Source organism: Anas platyrhynchos, chromosome 9 (genome assembly GCF_047663525.1).
Source record: "Anas platyrhynchos isolate ZD024472 breed Pekin duck chromosome 9, IASCAAS_PekinDuck_T2T, whole genome shotgun sequence".
NCBI classification, from domain to species: domain Eukaryota; kingdom Metazoa; phylum Chordata; class Aves; order Anseriformes; family Anatidae; genus Anas; species Anas platyrhynchos.
Genome location: NC_092595.1, coordinates 20,964,638 through 20,983,155, shown reverse-complemented (window position 1 = coordinate 20,983,155; position 18,518 = coordinate 20,964,638). Strand labels below are relative to the sequence as shown.

General features: G+C 45.7%; 1 protein-coding gene across 3 annotated transcripts in view; it reads left to right on the top strand.

Annotated features, from left to right (window-relative positions):
- The window catches only part of EPHA4 (EPH receptor A4), a 95,232-nt gene that overhangs the window by 42,690 nt on the left and 34,024 nt on the right, over nucleotides 1-18,518 (top strand). For 2 of the 3 annotated variants that reach the window (XM_072042205.1, XM_027464077.3), the window contains one exon: nucleotides 6,061-6,399. In XM_072042205.1, coding sequence (XP_071898306.1) covers nucleotides 6,061-6,399 — 339 coding nt within the window. Of the gene's footprint in view, nucleotides 1-6,060; nucleotides 6,400-13,888; nucleotides 13,912-18,518 lie in introns of those variants that run through there. The other variant, XM_038183505.2, reaches the window with a different exon arrangement.

Sequence of the window (18,518 nt, the reverse complement as noted above, 5' to 3'; positions counted from 1 at the left end):
AAGAGGGTCAGCTTCTCTCTGGTGCAGGCTTGTAAAGAGGATCCTTTTGTCAGTCCTGGTCTGAGGCCCATTGAAGCTTACTTGTCCGTCTGATTGATTAACAAACGTATAATTGGCACTCTGCTGCACTTAACAGTACATTTATAGAGTTTTCTCTGTTTGAGGGTGAAGTTAAAAAGCTTCCAACTGCAGCAGGCTATCGTATTATTTTAGTTTTAGAGTAATTTTTAATCCTTATCAAGCTAAGGTCTGCTTTTTCTGCCTCAAAAAAGAGCTGATATTTTCCTCAAGGAGAGTGTGGGAATGGTTAAAGAAGATTAAAGTCTTTTCTACATGCTTGAGGTTTTCTGATGTCTGGTGGGAATTGCCAATGAAGCTTCCTTCCGATTTCACACTGTCAGGCAAACGCAGGCTGAATGCAGGGTGACAACCCACTTGAAAATAATTATCCATTGCCCTGGCTGCAGAGGCATCCGTTACCTGATAGAGAAGTGTGCTTTTACACACATGCACATACAGACTAAATTATTTTTTTAATCATTTTCTCCTTCCAGGGCTGAAAAACCTCATCCTGCTTGTTACTCAGCTGCATACGTAGGTTTTGAAAGCATCTTCCTTTTTTTAAAAGAGAATGCACTTTAAATGCACTGATCTGGTGACTGACAGGATGCTCATAACGAAGTCTTGGCTTCTTGAGGGTATATATTTGAAATATCTCCATTAGCACTTCCGAGGAGAGTGTGGGTTTCAGCATGCGTTTTTAATAGATGTCCTCCCACAGATCTATCTTTCAAGGTAATAAATATTAACCATAACACAGGTTAATAGTAAACAGATGTGGTTACAGTCCAAATACTGATAATATCTACGTAGTCCTTAATGGATAATGTTGCTGCCAAAGTAATCCACCACCACCATCAGTGGTTGAGGACGCAGTCAGCACAAAGAAAGGAGTCCCCTCTGCCAGGGGCTGGGCCAGGACAGCTGTGGGTGGCTGGAGACAGCCTTACTTTCAGTGCCAACACAGTGGGTTTCTCAAAGTCCTGAATTCACTTTAAGTCAGAAAGTGTCAGAACCTTCTGCTGAAGTGCTTTTTTGTTTGTTTTGTGATGTTTCTGGTTTTCAACCTGAGAAAATAGCTCGTAAGGTTACTCAGGTCCATTAAAATTGGCTAGGCCAAAGCCTTGCAGCTTTGTTGTCTTCAGTGCTTTGTCTATGGGACCTCTAGGAAAAGAAAAAACAAAAACAACAATTTTTTTTTAGTCACATACAGCTTTGGTGAACAAAAGTTGTTTGTCAACATTGCACTTCACAGGGGATGAAATCTGCTCTGGCTGCTCTAAAGGCCTGACCAAAATCTGAGGCTGCTGGTTGTCAGCGTTGGGGTTCAGACTTGTGTCAGCCTGGGCTAGCACAGGGCCCAGCTGCAAGTTCTTCCTCGTGCCTTGTCGTTTTGTGGGACAGCGAAGTCACTTGGGAGGTATTTTGCCTGGAATCATTTATTTCTCGTCTCCTCTTGCTGCCCTTTAATCCACGCCTTCTAACCATACACTGCTGCTGAACTAAATGAACTGGTTTAGTGAAGACAGTATTCTCTGTGTCAAACAAGTCTGTCTGGTCTGGTTGTAGAAAACTGTAATTGAATTTACTGCATACACCCACAGAGGCTTTCAGAGAAGCACAGTGCTGGGCAGATCAGTAAGAAAAAAATAAAAAAGCAAGATGCAAAACCAGTGATATTAAAACCTTTGTTCCAGCCATTTAAATGCAGTCACACAGCACATTTACAGGTCTGCCCTCAGATGCCAGGGCAGTTCTTTCCACAGGTATTTGCCAGCTGCCTATGTTCGCAGCTGCAGGAGGGGCAGGTTGTGCCTGGCTGGGGGCCCTCCAGCTCCAGCACCCCCTTCCCCACAGCTCTGTGGTACACCCAGTCTGCTCAGGGGAAGGCTTTCTCCTTCGGGCTCAATGCTCAGCAAGGTTTAGTGGGTGCTGGCTGCTCTGTCCTGAGGCACACTGAGGGTCCTGGTGTTGGCACCTTCCCTTTGGCACGCTTGGAGGTTTGGGCAAGACGGATCCCTGAGGGCAGGAGGAGCTTTCACTTGGTTGCTGCTAATCTTGTTTGTGTTGTTTGCCTCTTGAAATTGTTTGCTGCATTGGGGATGGGCTTTCTTCTTCCTGCTACCTCCACTGGGTTGAACCTCCCGTGGCTGTTTGGTGGCAGGAAGAAAAGGGCTTAGGGATGGCTTCCTTGGCAGCCTGTTGTCTGAACAACAGGCACACTTTGAGCCTGCAACCTCCAGTGGTCCTGCAACATGTAGGGCAGCTGTCTTAAAGGCTAAACATTATTCTTGTGCAAACAAACAGCATAATGAGATGTGCTCATGTCTGCACCCTGCTTCACTTGACAGCAGTGTCCGCGCTGCAGAGGGGCTCCCTCAGTCCTGCAGAGCTGCCAGTCCCTGGCACACGGCAGAGGGGCTCCTCAGGTGTGCTCAGGGAGACCTGTAATCCTCAGAGATGGCTCGGATAAGGTACGAGGGAGCTGGTCAGGTGATGATTCCTGTCTTTGTCACGGATTTCAACAGCCTCTTATCAGCCTTGCAGTGGCTTGCAGGAGGCCTCTGCCTGGGAGTGGGACCTGAGTACCTTGTAGGAATGGGGGGAGAGAAATAGTGGTGGATAGAAAAGTTAAAATGCAGGTAAGACTGCGAAAGCATATCCTTAGTGCAAGTCAGTGCTGATGCTGTTAACTCCTTAAAGACTCTAGTCTTCCTGAATATTCATTTGAGATGGGGTACGTGTCCTTAAGACAGACAGATCTGTCTATCTGTGGATGAAAGGGAGATAAAAAGATATAAAGCCTGTAGCTTATTGCAGCAAGGGAAGGACACACACAATCTGCATTGCCCAATACATTTAAGTAAATCTAATAGGAGGGTTGAGGAAGATAGCAAGATTAGCTTGACAAAGATTATTTGTTGCTAAACAGACTCTTCGGTGTTTCCCTGAGCTCAGACACACACAGCGAAGTTGCTCCACCCAAGGCCTTTCCATTTGCTTCATGGCTCAGTTGATTTCGATGGGTTTATTGTGAAGCAAGATTTATGGAGTCTCAAGAAGGAATAAAATTAAAAACTTCCGTTCCCCCGTGTCTGCTCGTGGTGCTGCTGAATAGGTGGGTGAGGGATCCTGCTCTCAGGCCCCATGCTCAACCCGGGGCCTCTTTGGGGTCCCCCCAGTGCCAGAGTGGGGCAGCTCCGCAGGTCCCTGTCTGGGTGCCCCCGTGCTGGCTTTGCAGCCTCCCACGGCCATGAAAGGGTTTTCCTCTCCTCTAGCAGCAGTGGCTCTGTTGTCAGAAACAAAGCAAATCCTGATCACCATTGAAGGAGCAGATACGCCCCGTGTTTCAACATCTGAAACCAGGCCCATCAATCTGTAACTATTCCCCACTCCCGGTGCCAACAGCTCCATTAACAACTATGCTCCAGAAAGAAAGGAAATTGCTTTTCCCCTCACTGCAATGTCAGCCCACCATTTGGAAACTCCCCCGCATCTTCCTTTTCATGCTGGAGGTGGTGCGCTCATCTCTGTGACCTGCAAGCATCTGCTTCCCTGGTTTTCCGCTTCGGTGCGTCTCTGTTTAGACACTGCTCTGCCCTGTCCCACATACTAATTACTGACTTTTTGCTTCTGAGGAGCTTGATTCATTCTGGCACATTTTCCCACGTGAAACTGGACCTAGAGCCTTGGAAAATATCTTAATGGACGTCAGAGCAAGTCTGAGATTAACCCCAAACCGGCTGCTGTCTGTGAGCTAACGGGCACGCCAGGGCTGCCCTGGCAGGGGGCATTGGCCCCGTGCTGTCCCAGCCCTGGGCAGTGCAATGCAGTCAGGTAGCACTCTGCAAGAAAAAGCTGCTTGCTTTTTCCTCTCAGGGTCTTGCTGTGCACTAGCTGACCCTTGGGTAAAAGGGTTTTGTCCCTGGGAGTCCCGTGTGCTGCCAGTGCATAAACCAAAGTGCAGGCTTGCAGCCCTGTGTTGTGGCAGGCCGGAGGAGTCCCTGTGGCAGGGCCTCCCTGTGCTCTGTCTTCTCGTGGCACTAATTCTGCCTGCCAGCTCGGCTTAGCCCAGAGACTGTGCTTCAAAGGTTTGGCAGGAAGGGAGGATTTCCCTCCTCTCAAAATGAATATATTAATTTTGTATTTGTGAAGTTGAGCACAGAGACACAGTCCTTGCTCAGCCACTTTTGCAGCAGAAGCCTTTCATCTAGGTGCTGAAGATAAGTAGGTACATTTGACCTCTGTGTCATTTCAGACTTTTTCCTTACGTATCTGCTTCTTAAAAAATCCAAATACTCCGTGTCCTGCTGAACATCTGTTACGTCCTGGCAGCTTCAAGCACAGACCCCAGGACATGATGCAGCCCTCAAAACCTCCACCTCCTCAGCGTGCTCGGATCTCAGCCTTCCATGTTGAGGCCCTGATGAATCCAGGCAGCCAAAATTCATCTTTACCACAGTCACCTTTAGATGGCTTAACCTCTTTGCTGCTATACTTGAGTCATTTCATGGTTTCAGCAGAGTTTCACCACAATTTATTCAGTTCCCAGCTTAGCCTGGTGGGTGCTGTTGTACCTTTGGCATACGAGAGATTAAGATTAATTTATTTATACGCTTAATGAAACTATTGGTGCTGGCTGAATTGTTTTCCAATTTCACAACATTTAACAAATAACAAGAACGAAAAACCTGGAATGAAAGTAGTAAGAACTTTATCTTCCCTTCCTTTCTGCCTGCAGATCTAGTTGAATGTTTTTGAATTCCAACCATCAAATATATTTTGGGAAATTTAAGGAGCTCTCCTGTGTCTTGAATGAAAATTGAATTTGTGACTTCCTACAAAATCATTTCCAGTGTTTTGCCAGTAATAACATCTGTATTTAAAGCTCTAGCCATGCGTGATTACTAAGGACTGCCATTTTCACTGCATTCTGGTTTGGATCATTACATTTTGCATGCTCCATTCTCACTCTGCTTCATTTCTGTTCAGGACAGGACACAAGGTAAAATATCGTACCTCAGTATTGTGCATGTAGTCAGAGAGCCATTGTGCTCAGCCCCAGAAGTGGCTGCATTTTGATGATCAGCGAAGCTTTTGTGTTGTATAAAATCCTTCATCTATTTCATGGGGTTGCTCTGAATCATTCCTGTTAAATTTAAGGATGGAAAAAGTGTGTCTCACCTCAACTGTATTGAAATTAGATTAAGGATCACAGGATTAGCTCTTCTGCATTTTTGATGTGCATATTGGGCTGGTGCCTGTGGGGACTGAAGCATGTCAATAAGGTTTCTGCTGTGAGTGGGCAGGGCGGTGCTGGAGGCAGTGTGCGGGGCCGGGCAGAGCCGACCCTGAACGTGGCAGCAGGTTCCTGACGGGCAGCGTGGGGCTGCTGTGTTGCAACCTCCTCCCTCCTTCTGCCCAAGAGCTGTAGCTCTCCTTCTGCCCAAGTCTTCCTCCTGCGCCCCAGAGGTTGTATCTTCTCAGAGCGCCACCTCCAGCCCTTTGCTTGATTGGCTTCAGGATTTGCTGAAGGTGATCTGACGTCAATTGGTCTGGAAAATATTGCACTTCTAACATTAAGAAAATAAAAATATTGGGAGATCAAGATTTTGAATGGGTGTATGCCTGTGTGTAATGGAGGACCCTGAAAATTTCAAATAAAGCAGGAGTTTTATGCATTTAATGCTTTGCTTGAGAGATCATGAAAAATGAACGTAAAGTAGACCAAATACGTATTTAAGATTTCCTAAGGAGTATAAAGAATGCAAGTGAAGAATACAGTTCTTGTTTGATTGCAGTACTGGACTTGCAGGTTAATTTTGAGCTGGAAAATACTGTTACTTCATGAAGAGGTTAGAGTTTGACTTGCTAGTTAATTTTTCATCTTCATGAAGAACACAGAAGTAAAATTCTGCATGGTCTCCACTGACATTGACTTCACTGGGATTGTACACACAGTCTTTCCAGTTACTAATGATGTGGACGTTTTCTTTCTAGGCCCTCCGTCTGCTCCCCAGAACCTGATTTCCAACGTCAATGAGACATCGGTGAACTTGGAGTGGAGCCCCCCGCAGAACAAAGGTGGTCGGGAGGACATCTCCTACAACGTGGTGTGCAAGAGGTGCGGCGCGGGTGACCTCAGCCGTTGCCGGTCGTGTGGCAGTGGTGTGCACTTCAGCCCGCAGCAGAACGGCTTGAAAACCACCAAGGTCTCCATTACCGACCTCTTGGCGCACACAAACTACACCTTTGAAGTCTGGGCAGTGAATGGAGTGTCCAAGCACAATCCCAGCCAGGACCAAGCTGTGTCAGTCACTGTGACAACGAACCAAGCAGGTAGGAGCCTAAATACAAACTTTATTCCTGTCCATTTTGCCTGTTTTTAGGAAAGCTGTGGTTTACATTAAATTTAGCACGAGCAAATGAACACAAGGATGCATAACTGGGTCAAACCCTTATTTTCTGGGTTATTTATATGGATAGTTTAAATTCTGTAGAGCTAGAAAAACCAAGGAGGGTTTGACTAGCGTAGCTGGTTGCAGAGCTGCGCTGCAGCACACTGCGAGGACACTGGGAGGCATTCTGCAGAAGCAGAACAGCACAGCTGCCGTGGGCGACACAGAGGGGACAGAGCCAGAGCCACTCAGCAGCTCTGCCCTTTGTCAGGGAGACGCCGCATGTGGACGTGGACGTGCCCTTGGAGTTTGCAGAGGGACAAATATGTGGCTGGGGAGCGCAGCATTGTGCTTCTGCCTGCTCCCGAAGAGCTCTGTGTACCGTTCAGAAAGAAGAATGAGTCGGCTCTCGCTTGCCTGCATGCTAGCGCTCTTCTCCTTGCAAAGTCAATTAGATTCTGTCCTGTTGTTAAATAAATACCTCCTTAACCTGCTGCTAACAACATTTCAATTGATCAGAGCTGGCATTGCTTGAGAAATCCCTTATGAGCTTTCATCTTCATGCTGCCTGATTTTTACATTTTGCTCATCTGGGAGAGTGAAACACTATTTCTGTCTATACCTGATTATTTCAGATATCCTAAATGCTTCCATTTTTTTCCGTTCCCTGTGTTTGACCTAGCAAAGGCTGCAGCAGAATGGGGTTTAGTGCTGATGATAATTTCTTTTTTTTTTTTTTAATTACATGAAAACTTTTACTGTTTGCAGATAGCTAGGATTTCAAGCACAGGGTTCCAGTTCAATTTTTAATCTAATGCACAAAATTATGTACATTTGAATATGACACTCTTCTATATGCAAATTAGATATCCAGACTGTCAGACTGGCTACAAGACTGTCAAACCTGTTATCTAATCACTTGCAGCACTGATTGCCTTCAAGTCCTATAAACATTGCAGGCATTCAGCACCTTAAAGCATAGCTTGTGGGGTTATCTTTTATCTGTGGAGTTCTGGTGTATGGGACAGTATGAATATTGTATGTTCTGAGAGTACTGGACTACATAAATATTGTGAGTTCTGTTTCCTAGTAGAAGCATGTGAAAAATAGGTACGCATAATCAAAACTTGCAAATCCTAGCTCTAGTCCACTGCACTTCAATATTAACCGTGAGAGGTGTGTTTAATTTTGCAGTCACAGTTGAAAGTAAAATTGTCAAGTCCACACTGAAGCTCCTTTGCAAATCTGGTCCTTTTTTCATTTGTATTTTTGTTCTTTATGCATACAGATGACAGTAAAGTGATACAGAATCCCTTTTAAATTATAATTCAAAAATCCAAACTATTGTTTTGTCCAGTGAAAAGACGATTAATAAAGAACAGGAGCTATAACAGAGATGTAGGAGGAAGCTCCAGGAGAATGCTGTCATATGCTATATGAAGAGAGAAAAGGTTGAGAACAGCAGCAGGGACAGTGTTTTTGTGCTACGAATGCCTAGCAAAGAGAGTATTTCTGACTGATTTTGGCATGTGTAGGGATTAGTGGATGCATATATGCATGAATAAGTGAGTGGGATCCATCTACCGTGTGAAAATTCTACCATCTTACGCTTTAATATGCAAACCGAAATCTGATTGAATATGCAAATAAGAATTGATTTTGTTTATTATCCATGAGTAGCAGTTCTTCACATCAGGAAATTTGTATTTTTGCCAGCATTTCCAATTATGAGACATGCCCAGTCTATCAAATGCTTCAGAGGGCTGGAGAGAGCTGTACCGGTACACATGAAAATTAACTCCAAGGTGCTGCTGTTCGCCTGTTCTTCATACATCTTTGTGTATTCTGCTGCATAGAAGATCTGAATAGAAATGTGTGATCTAAACGTATAGATCTCAACTAAGATACATAGTCCTTACATATGCAAATAATCCTATTGATTTCAGTGGAACTGCTTGGCTTGAGTATAGGTTTATAAAGTTGGACCCTTGGGTTTTGCAAGTACTGATCTGTTTAATCATTGTAAATGTGTGTCTGGGGTGCAGTAGAATTCCAGTGCCACTCATTTTCTTTCACTATGTTTCATTACAAAGAAATCATGTCATGACAGAGCACTGCCATAGGTATGATTTCGATCTTGCACCTTTCTCATACTAATGTAAAGCTACCTTGGTTTCATTGCAGCAGTTTTTAATTTAAGAAAGATTAGAGCCAAACTCCTCCTTTAATAAAATTCTTTCCCTCTTTTGCTAATAAAAACAAGTCTACCAACACTGAAAATCTATAAACTGCTCTACTGTTTTTGCTATCTATGGTTGTGCTTTCCAACATTTGATAGAAATGAAATGTTGTTAGCATGGTTCTTTAGTGATGTGAGCAGTGCTTGTGGGTCATATCCCAGGGAATTGCTTGCAAGAGGTGCATTCTAGAGATAAAATCAATAGGGATGATCAGGACTAAAAATGCTTCATCTTACGTACAGTCTCAAGCTGACCTCCCAAATATGCAACCATGTAATCTGAAGAAAATCTATGGACATTTTTTTAATGTTGGAGTCAGAAATCCTATTTTTTGTATGTTTGCTTGCATCGGTGCCAGCCCCTAAAGAAGGCATGCGCTTGGAGGCAGACAGAAAACAATGAGAAACCAGGTACTGGTGTATTCAGCACGAAATTGAAGAAATGTGTTGCAGTGACATAAAAGGTGCAGTTGAAAGGCACAGGTGTTTTTGTGTTTGCTTTTGCCGCTTTACTCCTGGAGATAATGAAATGAGGCTGTTTACTTTCCACCTTTGTTTAGAAACTCTTTTCAGTTTCCAATTCTGTAGAAAAATGTTTAAATGAAAATAAGCTTTTGCCATTCAAAGTGGGATCAAAAAGCATTTGAAAAAGTATTTTTCCTGCTTGCTTCGAAAAGGTCCTGGTTTTTATGTGTACGTATATATATATGTATGTATATATATTTAAGAGAGAATCTAAATTTCAGGCTTTGAACCAAGTAAAAATTTCTATCTCCTAGTGAAACACTTCAGTGTTGTGACATTTTAAGAATTTTGAATGGTGAATTCAGCTCGCTATTATTATGCATGTTTATTATAATAATTTTTGATTTTTTTGAGACGGGTGCTGCCATTCTTTTCCCATATAAGATTAAAACAAAATTAAAAAAGCAAAGGATGAAACCCTGAGCTGTAGAAACTTGCAGCCAGCACCTCCTCACAGTGAGGACTGGGAAATACTGATACTGAGGGTCCCTGCTAGCAGTGGTGGCTTTTGTGGCTGGCTCTTTTTGCTCAAATGAAATCAGCACTTTGCCCATGCCTTAAAAATGTGAAACGACTTGTGGAAGAGCTGCAAACCAGCAGTTCTCATATGGTGCTGCGAAGAGGCTGGTTTCAGTGCGAATCCCTGCCAGGCAGCTGACTGAACACTTCAAAAATCTCCAGGCTCTTTTTTTTTTTCCCCCCACTAAGGATAATGCTGCGAAGCTGTTCAAAATTAAAAGTAAATCTCTCAATAAAGAGACCTTGTTCACAGCAAGCAGGAAGCTTTTTTTTTTTTCTCTCCTATTTTTTTTTTTCTTGAAGAAGCACTGCACACTTTATATTTTAATAAAGACTGCAGCCTGACTTTTTAGGTATCTAGACGGGTTCGCTGTCCAGTGAGCCGCATGCGTGTCCGAAGGTGTCACACAGCCAGGACCACGTCTTTGTACTGGTGCTAAAGGAGCTCATAAGGCAGGGGAGCAATGGTGGGGGGAACCCTAAGCAAGCTCTAAAAGAGATTTAAAACCCAAACTCATTCTGCAGCTTTCCTTCCTCCCTTGTTTTTGTTTGTGCTTTGTGAGGGATGGGCTTCCTTCTTGCTCCCTTCGTGCGGGAGTTAAACGCTTGATGTTTCTGAGTAGGCAGGCTGCCTGGTGATTTGTTGCCTTGTTAGGTACCTGGGGCTCGGTGCGTCTTTAAGGAGACCATCTCAGCTCGGTAGAGGAAGGATGTGCCAATTAAGATGAAAAAAAGAGGATAAATAAAGAAACTTCCTCCTTCTCCCCCTGCATAAAACTAGAAATCTTTACGCTGCCTGTGCTCAGGTTCAAGAAGGGATCTTCCTTATGAATATCTCAGGCTCCCCGTCCCATTTTTTCCTCTTTCTCTTCTCACTTCCCTCCCCGCTCCTTTGTCTCCGATCCCCCACACCTTGCCTGTCTAGCTGTCTGTTCGCCTGTCTCCCAGCCGCTTCATCTCGGCGCGCCTGGCGGTGCCGCAGTCCTTCCCCTCTTTTGTATGCTCCCCTGGTCCCTCACCGTCACTCAGAGCCCTGCGGTTGTTCAGCTGCCACTTCCAGGCAGGGCTAAAATGGGTCACGGTGCCAGCAGGACCCGCTGAGAGGACCCACGTGAATCCTGTGTTCTTCTGGGACAGGCGGCGCTTGCAGTGACCGAGCTGCGGTGAACCCGAAATTCAGTGCGGGGAAGGGAAATGTCAGCTGCTGCTCGGCTTTATTCGGCCTTTAGGCGTGCTCGTTTGTGGATGTTCTTAATTCCACCGGCAAAAACATCAAATCTGAAACCCTCTTGGTGCAGATCAGGTTTTAGGTTAGAAATGAAGGGGGGAAAAGTGGGAGCTGCGTGCTTCCAGATGACCCGCCAGCTCCGCTGGGCCCGGTGGTGGGGGAATATGTTCCCATTTGGCCTTTCGGTGGGTCTTTAGAAGCCCACGTTCCCTTTCAAATGTCGATTAGCATTCCTCACGTGTTGTGCCGAACGGCACGGAAAATGCATATAAGGTCTTGCATGCTGCCAGCGTGGTTTAGCCCGTGCAGAACTGGATTTGCAGTCAGTAAAAATTCATGGCCGTACATTGCCCTTGGTCAGTGCGCGCTGCGTATATCGACAAAGTAATAGTTGCTCAGGCAGATCAAAAGCAAAACATGCCAAAGCCAGTAAACCTCAGGCTTTCAGAATTATTTTTTTTAAATGTGTTACTTTCCTGGATATTTATAGCTTATCTATGGAGAACTGCTATAGAGCAAAACATCAAAAGCCATTGTTAACTAGATTTCAATTGCAGAATTCTCTTTATGTGGCTGCATGAATACCATTAAAACTGCTACTAGAAAAGAGAAATTAGCAGATAGTCTGAAGATCAATCCATCCATCTGATTCTGGAAGCTCCATCGTGTTCTTTGAGTACAGTCCTGGTTTCAGTAGAAATAACAGCAAATAATTTCTTTACCTGGAGAGTGAATATAACATTTTTTGACTTTTTTTACAGAGGAGGACAGAGATGAAGCAGAGTCGAGCTATTGATACCTATGTGCATCTTGAGAATCTTACCAACAGGCAGGTGGTCCAAGAAATTAATTTTGCTTGCAGGAACAGCAAGCTCTCTGCTTGTTCAGAGTCCTGCAGTTTTACACTCAGCCCTCGCAAACCTTTTCCCTTTTTCCTAAGAAATCCTGGGCGCTGCCACGGGTGGCCGAGGGCCCCTGCTGCTGGTCCCGGAGTTGATGTAATTTTCCTCAAAGGACTTGCATCCAGCACGGTCCCACCCTTCCCCGTTCCTTGTTCCCTGCGGCCAGAGGACACAAACAGCCTGTTCCAGGAGGCCTCTCCCTGGGCACACCCCCCGGGGGGGCTCCCGGTGCTGCTGTCTGTGGGTGTGCAAACACTCGCAGTGCCCTGGCTCCCTCCGTTCCCCCAAAGCCTGATTTAAAATAATCTCTTGGCAAACAGCGGCGTCTGTGCCAGATGTCCAGAGCTCTGGATGTGTTCAGCACTTCTGGCTGCTGTGTTTTTTTTTTTTGCCCGCAAAACGCCAGGGTGATGGAAAAGGGGAGTTGCGAAGGGGTGTTTTTATTTTGCTTTAAAGGTGTTTGTACTGAGGATGATGGATCAGCAGTCACCTTGTTCCTCAAGTGGAGCTGTGTCAAGCATCTATTCAATAGGGAAAGAGATTCAAAACCCGCAAGCAGAGACTTAAAAAAGGGGTGATACGTGAGCGTGACACTCCGGGTGATTTCTTGCAGCATCTTGCCGAATTCCGGGCTAATGGTATGCAACTTTCTCAGTTTGAATCTAAACTAGTGTGCCTTCTAAGGCTTTGTGCTGGTCTGCTAGGCAGAATTAGCAACCCCTCCCCTGCTTTTCCAGCAGAAGGGCTGGGGCGAGCTGTCAGCTGCGGTGGGGTCTCGTGGCCAGCGAGGCGAGGTGCCACGGTGCAGGACGAGCTGTGTCCAGGGGAGCCGAGCTGTGCCTGCCCCCTGCAGATCTCCATCCAAGGGAGTTACCGCAAGGGCTTCTGAAGCAAACCAAACCACGTCTTTTGGGAAACCACAGACCTTTCAAACAGAGCCGCGGTGGGAGGGAGATCCACAAGGAAGATAAGTGATCCCAGCACAGGAAACTTGGGAATTGCATGGAAGCAAACAGTTGGGAACACTTCCAAGCTGGAAGTTTTCCGTGTTTAGCGTGAGATTTCTGCGCGTCTTGGGGATGTCAAGAGCTGGCCATTTCAGCTTTGTCCTCCTGCACGTTTAATTCTGCGTGTAAGGTAATGTTTCTGAGTAAGGAGCTTCTGCAAGCTGGCAGATGCAAGTGGGAGTTTCTTATGAACGACTCCGTGTTCTTGGGCAGGCTTTAGCTGATGGCCTGTAATAAATGCCTAGCTGTAAGTATACGTGCTGCTGTCTTCAAAACAAAACCGGGAAAGCTATTGTTGGGAGGGATTACATTATTATTTTAAGGTAACTGCAGCTTTCCACAAAGAAATAATAATTAAAATAACAACTGCCTGCTTGCTGGCAAAGCCACCTGCACCACCCATTTCCATGAATTTGTATTCAAGGTGGGGAATACAAGTCTTGCTCGGAAGGAAAAAAAAAAAAAAAGTGCTTTCTAAAGATCCTTAGTAAATAACCAGCTTCAGGGTTCAGCGAGCAGCTTAGACAAGTTGCGTGTCAGATAGTGCCAAGAAGTAATTGCAGCATTTAAATAAAAGTTGGTCACATTTTTAAAAGGATCTCATGGTTTGCTGTGGAAAATAGGGCTTGTTACCTCAGGAAAAAGGTGTTTAATTTCAAGACTGGTTAGCACTGAACATGCTTGTAATTATATGAATTAACTTTTAAGAGGCATCAAATCTGATCAAATTCTGGTCTCGGGTCTGGAGGTACAGATGAGTAGTTACTAACCTGACAGAGATCAAGGCACGGTCCTGGAGCGTTCATTTGCAGAGGATGATTTAAGTGCTCGTTTCCTTCCCCCGGCAGCACGCTGACAAGTCGCATTCCCCCAGCTTGCCGCACAGCCTGGGCGCTCCCCGTCAGCAGTGCGCAAGGAAGGACTTTCATATGGAAGGAGGCTTCGCCTCGCAGTATTCGAGGCTACCAAATGTTTATCTGGGCTTCTAACTCTTCTCGTTCTTTTTGCAGCTGACTAAATTAATTAGTTGGAAAGCAGCCAGAAAGACAGCAGAGTCCAGTCTGTAGTTGAGCAACAAGAAAAGGCCTCGGAGAACTTTATCAAAGCTTCCATTAACCCCCTGCTGATGTCCTCAAACAGGATTTCTTGTGAGAGAGTGGAAACACAAAAGCTAGGCTGCACAACTGTCCCTGTGCGTCCATTCAAAGGTTTTAAGTCCGCACAGTTACTAATTAAAATGCCACGCAGAGGAGCACAAATAAACACAGCTCGTCCCCGAGCGCCCAAGTTTCTGCCCCAGCGCACGGTTTGAAGGGCAGGAGGCTGAGCTGGCCTGGCAAGGGTGGTACAGCAGCCCGGGGCGCCTCAGATATTCCGTCCTTGTTCGAGGAGTTGCAAAAAGTGTGTCAAGGCCATCCATATGCATGAAGCCCTATTCCCAGAGTGCCATCCCAAGGCAGCCTGTGATTTTTTATTTATTTTCTGCGTGGCGTTGCGTTGAGCCGTGAGGACTAAATAGAGCTGTGGCACGGCTGCCGGATCTCTGTAATCATGTTTGCCAGGTTTGGGCGGACATCAAAATGCTGAGCACACGAGTGAATACTGCTCCTTTCATCGGGAAATGTCACTTCAGATTTAGCCCCACGTGTGAACTGGCATGCAGGGAGCACTTTATTATTGCGGCAAGGCTCCGCTGGGCTTCCCCTCCCAAACAAAGCAGGCAAATGTCTAGGCTCTATCTGCAGCTACTTGAAGGATTTCATGGCGTCTCCTTAGATTAACGTAATCTGCCCTCATTACTAAATTCAAGAGCCGGGATCCCAGCAGTCTTACAGCGCACTCGAAAAACAGGTTCAGGGTCTATGGAAGCTGTAATTTGCGAACTGCTAATAACAAAAGTTACGTGGTTTTAGATTTTTTTAATACAGTCTGGAGAGGCATAGGAAGCTACAGCATCTGTATTTTTATCCCCGTGGTCATTTACATTTTAAACCATCCCTTATAGAAAAGTCCCTTATGAACTTAAAAGGAAATTGTAAGCTATTTCTCAGCTCTCTGAACTGTTCCTCTAGAATTTATTAGGACTTTTATCACCGCTATTGAATTCTATCACCTGGTCTTAAAAAGAAGATTGACTGATTCTGATTTTTTATTAAATGCTTTTCTTGTGCAAGAAAATCTCTTTGGTTTTGCCTACATTAAAATCCATTGAAAGTATCCGTGGATTATGACAGAGAGAAAACCCCTTAAATTGTAATGTGCTGTGGATATAAATGTCTTGCAGTTCGGAAGATTTCTGAAGGCTAAAAGGAAAGCACTGAAGTTTTTAATTAGCTTTTTATTATTTTTAGTTTTCTATATGCTATTAAATGGTCACATCAATAAATAATAAGACAAGACAGTTCTGGCTAAGTAAAATAGGAAGGAATAGCGGGCTAGAAAGGATTCCTCCTCTATGAATTGAATTTTGTGCGGTGTCCATTTATTTTAGCTAACAAATAAAGGCATGATCTCGAGACAACCACTACAACAGCTCCCTGGGAAGATTGCACTTGTCTAGATAACATAGTGCGTTCTTTAAATCTGTCCTCTGAATCAGCCTCCATTTATCTTTCTTAGCATAAAAGGGAATGCAGATGGAATGGCTGCATCCTCCCCTCTCCTCTATCAGGCTCCCGTGCGTGTACATCAGTAAGGCAGGAGGTGAGAGCAGCATGTGAGGGGCTGAGTGCTCAGTCCCACGGTTTTGGAGCTCGGAGCAAGGTGGCCAAGCGCGGGCCTGGGGAGCTGCAGAGACCCGGGGGCTCTGCGTCGTACCTGAGGCAGGGCGTGCAGACCCAGCGGTGTGTTTCCAAGAGCATTTCAGCCTCTGACTTACACGGCTGCTGGTGCTGGAAGTTAAAGCTGTGACCATGCACGTGCTGGGAAGGACTGGTGTTGAAAGGAGTGGACTGGGCTTGGAGGGAGGCTTCGTTAGCTCTGCTTGCACGCGCAGTGTCTTTAAGCAGAGGGTGTTTTTGTACACGGAGCTGCAAGCGTCACTGGCAAGAGGGGCTCTGCAGCACAGGAGTTGCCCAGCTTATTTAGAGCCAGAATGGGCCTTACTGGAGGATATCAGCTTGGCTTCATCTGGATCAAGTATGAAGATAATCGAATTTGTGGGCCTGTAGATGACGAAACAGACCAGAAAGGAAAAGGATGAGCCTGGCAGGGAGGGCACACGTAACACTGCAAAGTGCTTTGCGTGCTGCCAGCAGAAGAAATTCCTTCTGAATTGAAGATTTGGGCTGAAGATTGTACTTCTCACTGCAGTCCCCATCCCGACCACCTCTCAGTCGCACCCCGTGAGAACCCTCCGAGGCCCTGCCTGCCCCAGCAGCGCCCCGGGGCTCTTCTGGCCAGGAGCCGGGCAGGGCTCTCGGGGTCCTGCTCCCATTGTACCGCGGCTTTGGCACTAAAAATTAGTGTTTTCACAGGCTTTTATTTGCCTGGCGTACTCAGTACCCCTCTAGGAAATAAGCGTGGCAGATCTCTTTGTGCAGCCCCAAATCTTCATAACCTCCCGAGGTTGATTATTTTTTTATTCCCTTTTTTTCAGGATTGAAACTGCTCAGACTTTGTAATGGCATTTGCCTTGCACAGGAAGTTTTACCAGCCGTCTTTCTGACCATTTTCCACTGAGGCAGCCACTTTTAATATTTAATTGCTTACTCCATTTGGGGTTTTTCCAATTGACACAAGTTCTAAATGAATAATGCACTAGTTTTCAGTATCCGGCATAAACCCAAAATAATGAAACCCCTATGTAAGTTTAATTATGTGCCACCTATGATGTAATCAGTTACTGACATCATGAGCTAAGATTTTAATTTCAAGGCCTGTGTGTTTCAGGAAGCTGAAGGCTCTTCCCCAGTTTGTCCCTCATCACATTATTTGTTTTACCTGCACAACAACCTTCAGGTAGCTCCGCTTTTCCAGCAGCACCGTGTGCAGGATGTAGTTCTCTCTCTCAGCAGCTCTATTTCGGATTTTTAATTTCCTGAAGAAATCTGCCTGTCGCAGATGAAGGAAAATGGGCTTAATTCACTTTTGATGAGAGGACCTGTGGTTGGGAATGCCCGGGAGAGCTTGGTGTGCTGCTCACTAATTTTGATGCTTTTCCAAAAGCACAAAGGATCTTCTTTTTCCCACTCGAGAAGAGAGGCTGTTTGGTGGCACAGAAGGGTTTGTTGCTGTATGGAGAAGAGCTGTGGGTCTCCAAGTGCTGTCAGAGCAGTGTCCTTCACAAAGTGCTACCAATGTGAGCACAGAAAACCTGAACCTTGAGAGTCAGCAGCCCAGAGACAGAGGTTATATCATGTTGAATCCATCTAACTTTTGTACTGAAGGTGCTTTACCGGAGTTCCCGTGAACTGCCTGAATGTCAGGTATAATTAAAACCTTAAGGTCATCCAGCAAAACATTAGCGCATAAATGCTTGGTGCTTCTGCACCGGCTTCTTCTGTGTGATGGACCCTAAAGTGCGGTTCCTTATCTTGGGTGACTCCAAGACAAGTTATACTCAAGCATTAAAATGGGAATTACGGGTTTTATTGTCAGGTGAGCCCTGGGTTTTGGCTCTTTCAGGTGCCACAGGCTCAGGAGGGCACATTTGAAACCCAGCCTGCAGTTGCCACTAGAGCCTGTCACTGAGGTGTATCACCGTGGGAGGAAAATGTTTCTGATTTTATTATCTTTTCTTCCGTGGCGTTTCTGATGTTGGGTGATTGATCTGAGAAACCCAAATGGCAAAGTTGAACTTTCTGCTATCACCGAAGCACTTCAGCAGCCAGGATGAGACAACATGGCCAAATCTATTTATTAAAATAACAAATGCTGCTTTGGGAAGATGAGTCATAGCTTTTATTTATTTATTTTGTTTCGAAGGTACTTCAATATTTCCAAAGCATGTAAGTGAGTAGGGACAGAGGCTTTTATTTGTCTGGGTTTCAAAGAGGCTTTTGAGCAGTTCTTTTTACAAAATCTCATATTCTCAATGCTGTGAGGAAGTGACAGAGGAAGTTACTTGACAGCTGTATATCTAGACATTCATGTTTCCAGTACATAAAAAGGAACAGTGTGGGAATGAAGGAGATGTGTTGCCTTAGGTACCGAACCCCCCATCTGCCCCTCGGTGGATTAAGCTTGATGCCGTGACTGCTGAGCTAACCTCGTGCTCAGGTGGCTTGGGGTGAGAGCAGGGAGTGCAGTAGCTGGGTGCTTGCTTGACTTGGGGAAGGGCTGGGGACACGGGCATCATTTCAGGGCACTCGGTGCATCCTCGAGGGTAGCTCTGGTTTCCTCGTGGAAGGAGCTGGAGAGGAGCTTGTTCTGCAAAGGCAGCTCAGCAGTCCCCTCCTCTGCAGCACTGTTGCCCTGCAAGGAGGGTGCTAAGTGGGTCAGATTGCTCCGGACCGCTTACTTTGAGAGGCTGGGGAGTGCCCTGCTTCCAACAGCACGATCTGTTGTAGTAACGGGAGGTTGTGGTCTCCAGTCCTCCTCCTGCTTCCCCCAGCGCTGCTGCACCCCGGGGCCGTGCATGCTGTGGCCCTGCCAGAGGCTTCTGGAGGTGCTTGTGGGGGGATCAGCCTCTGGGAAGTA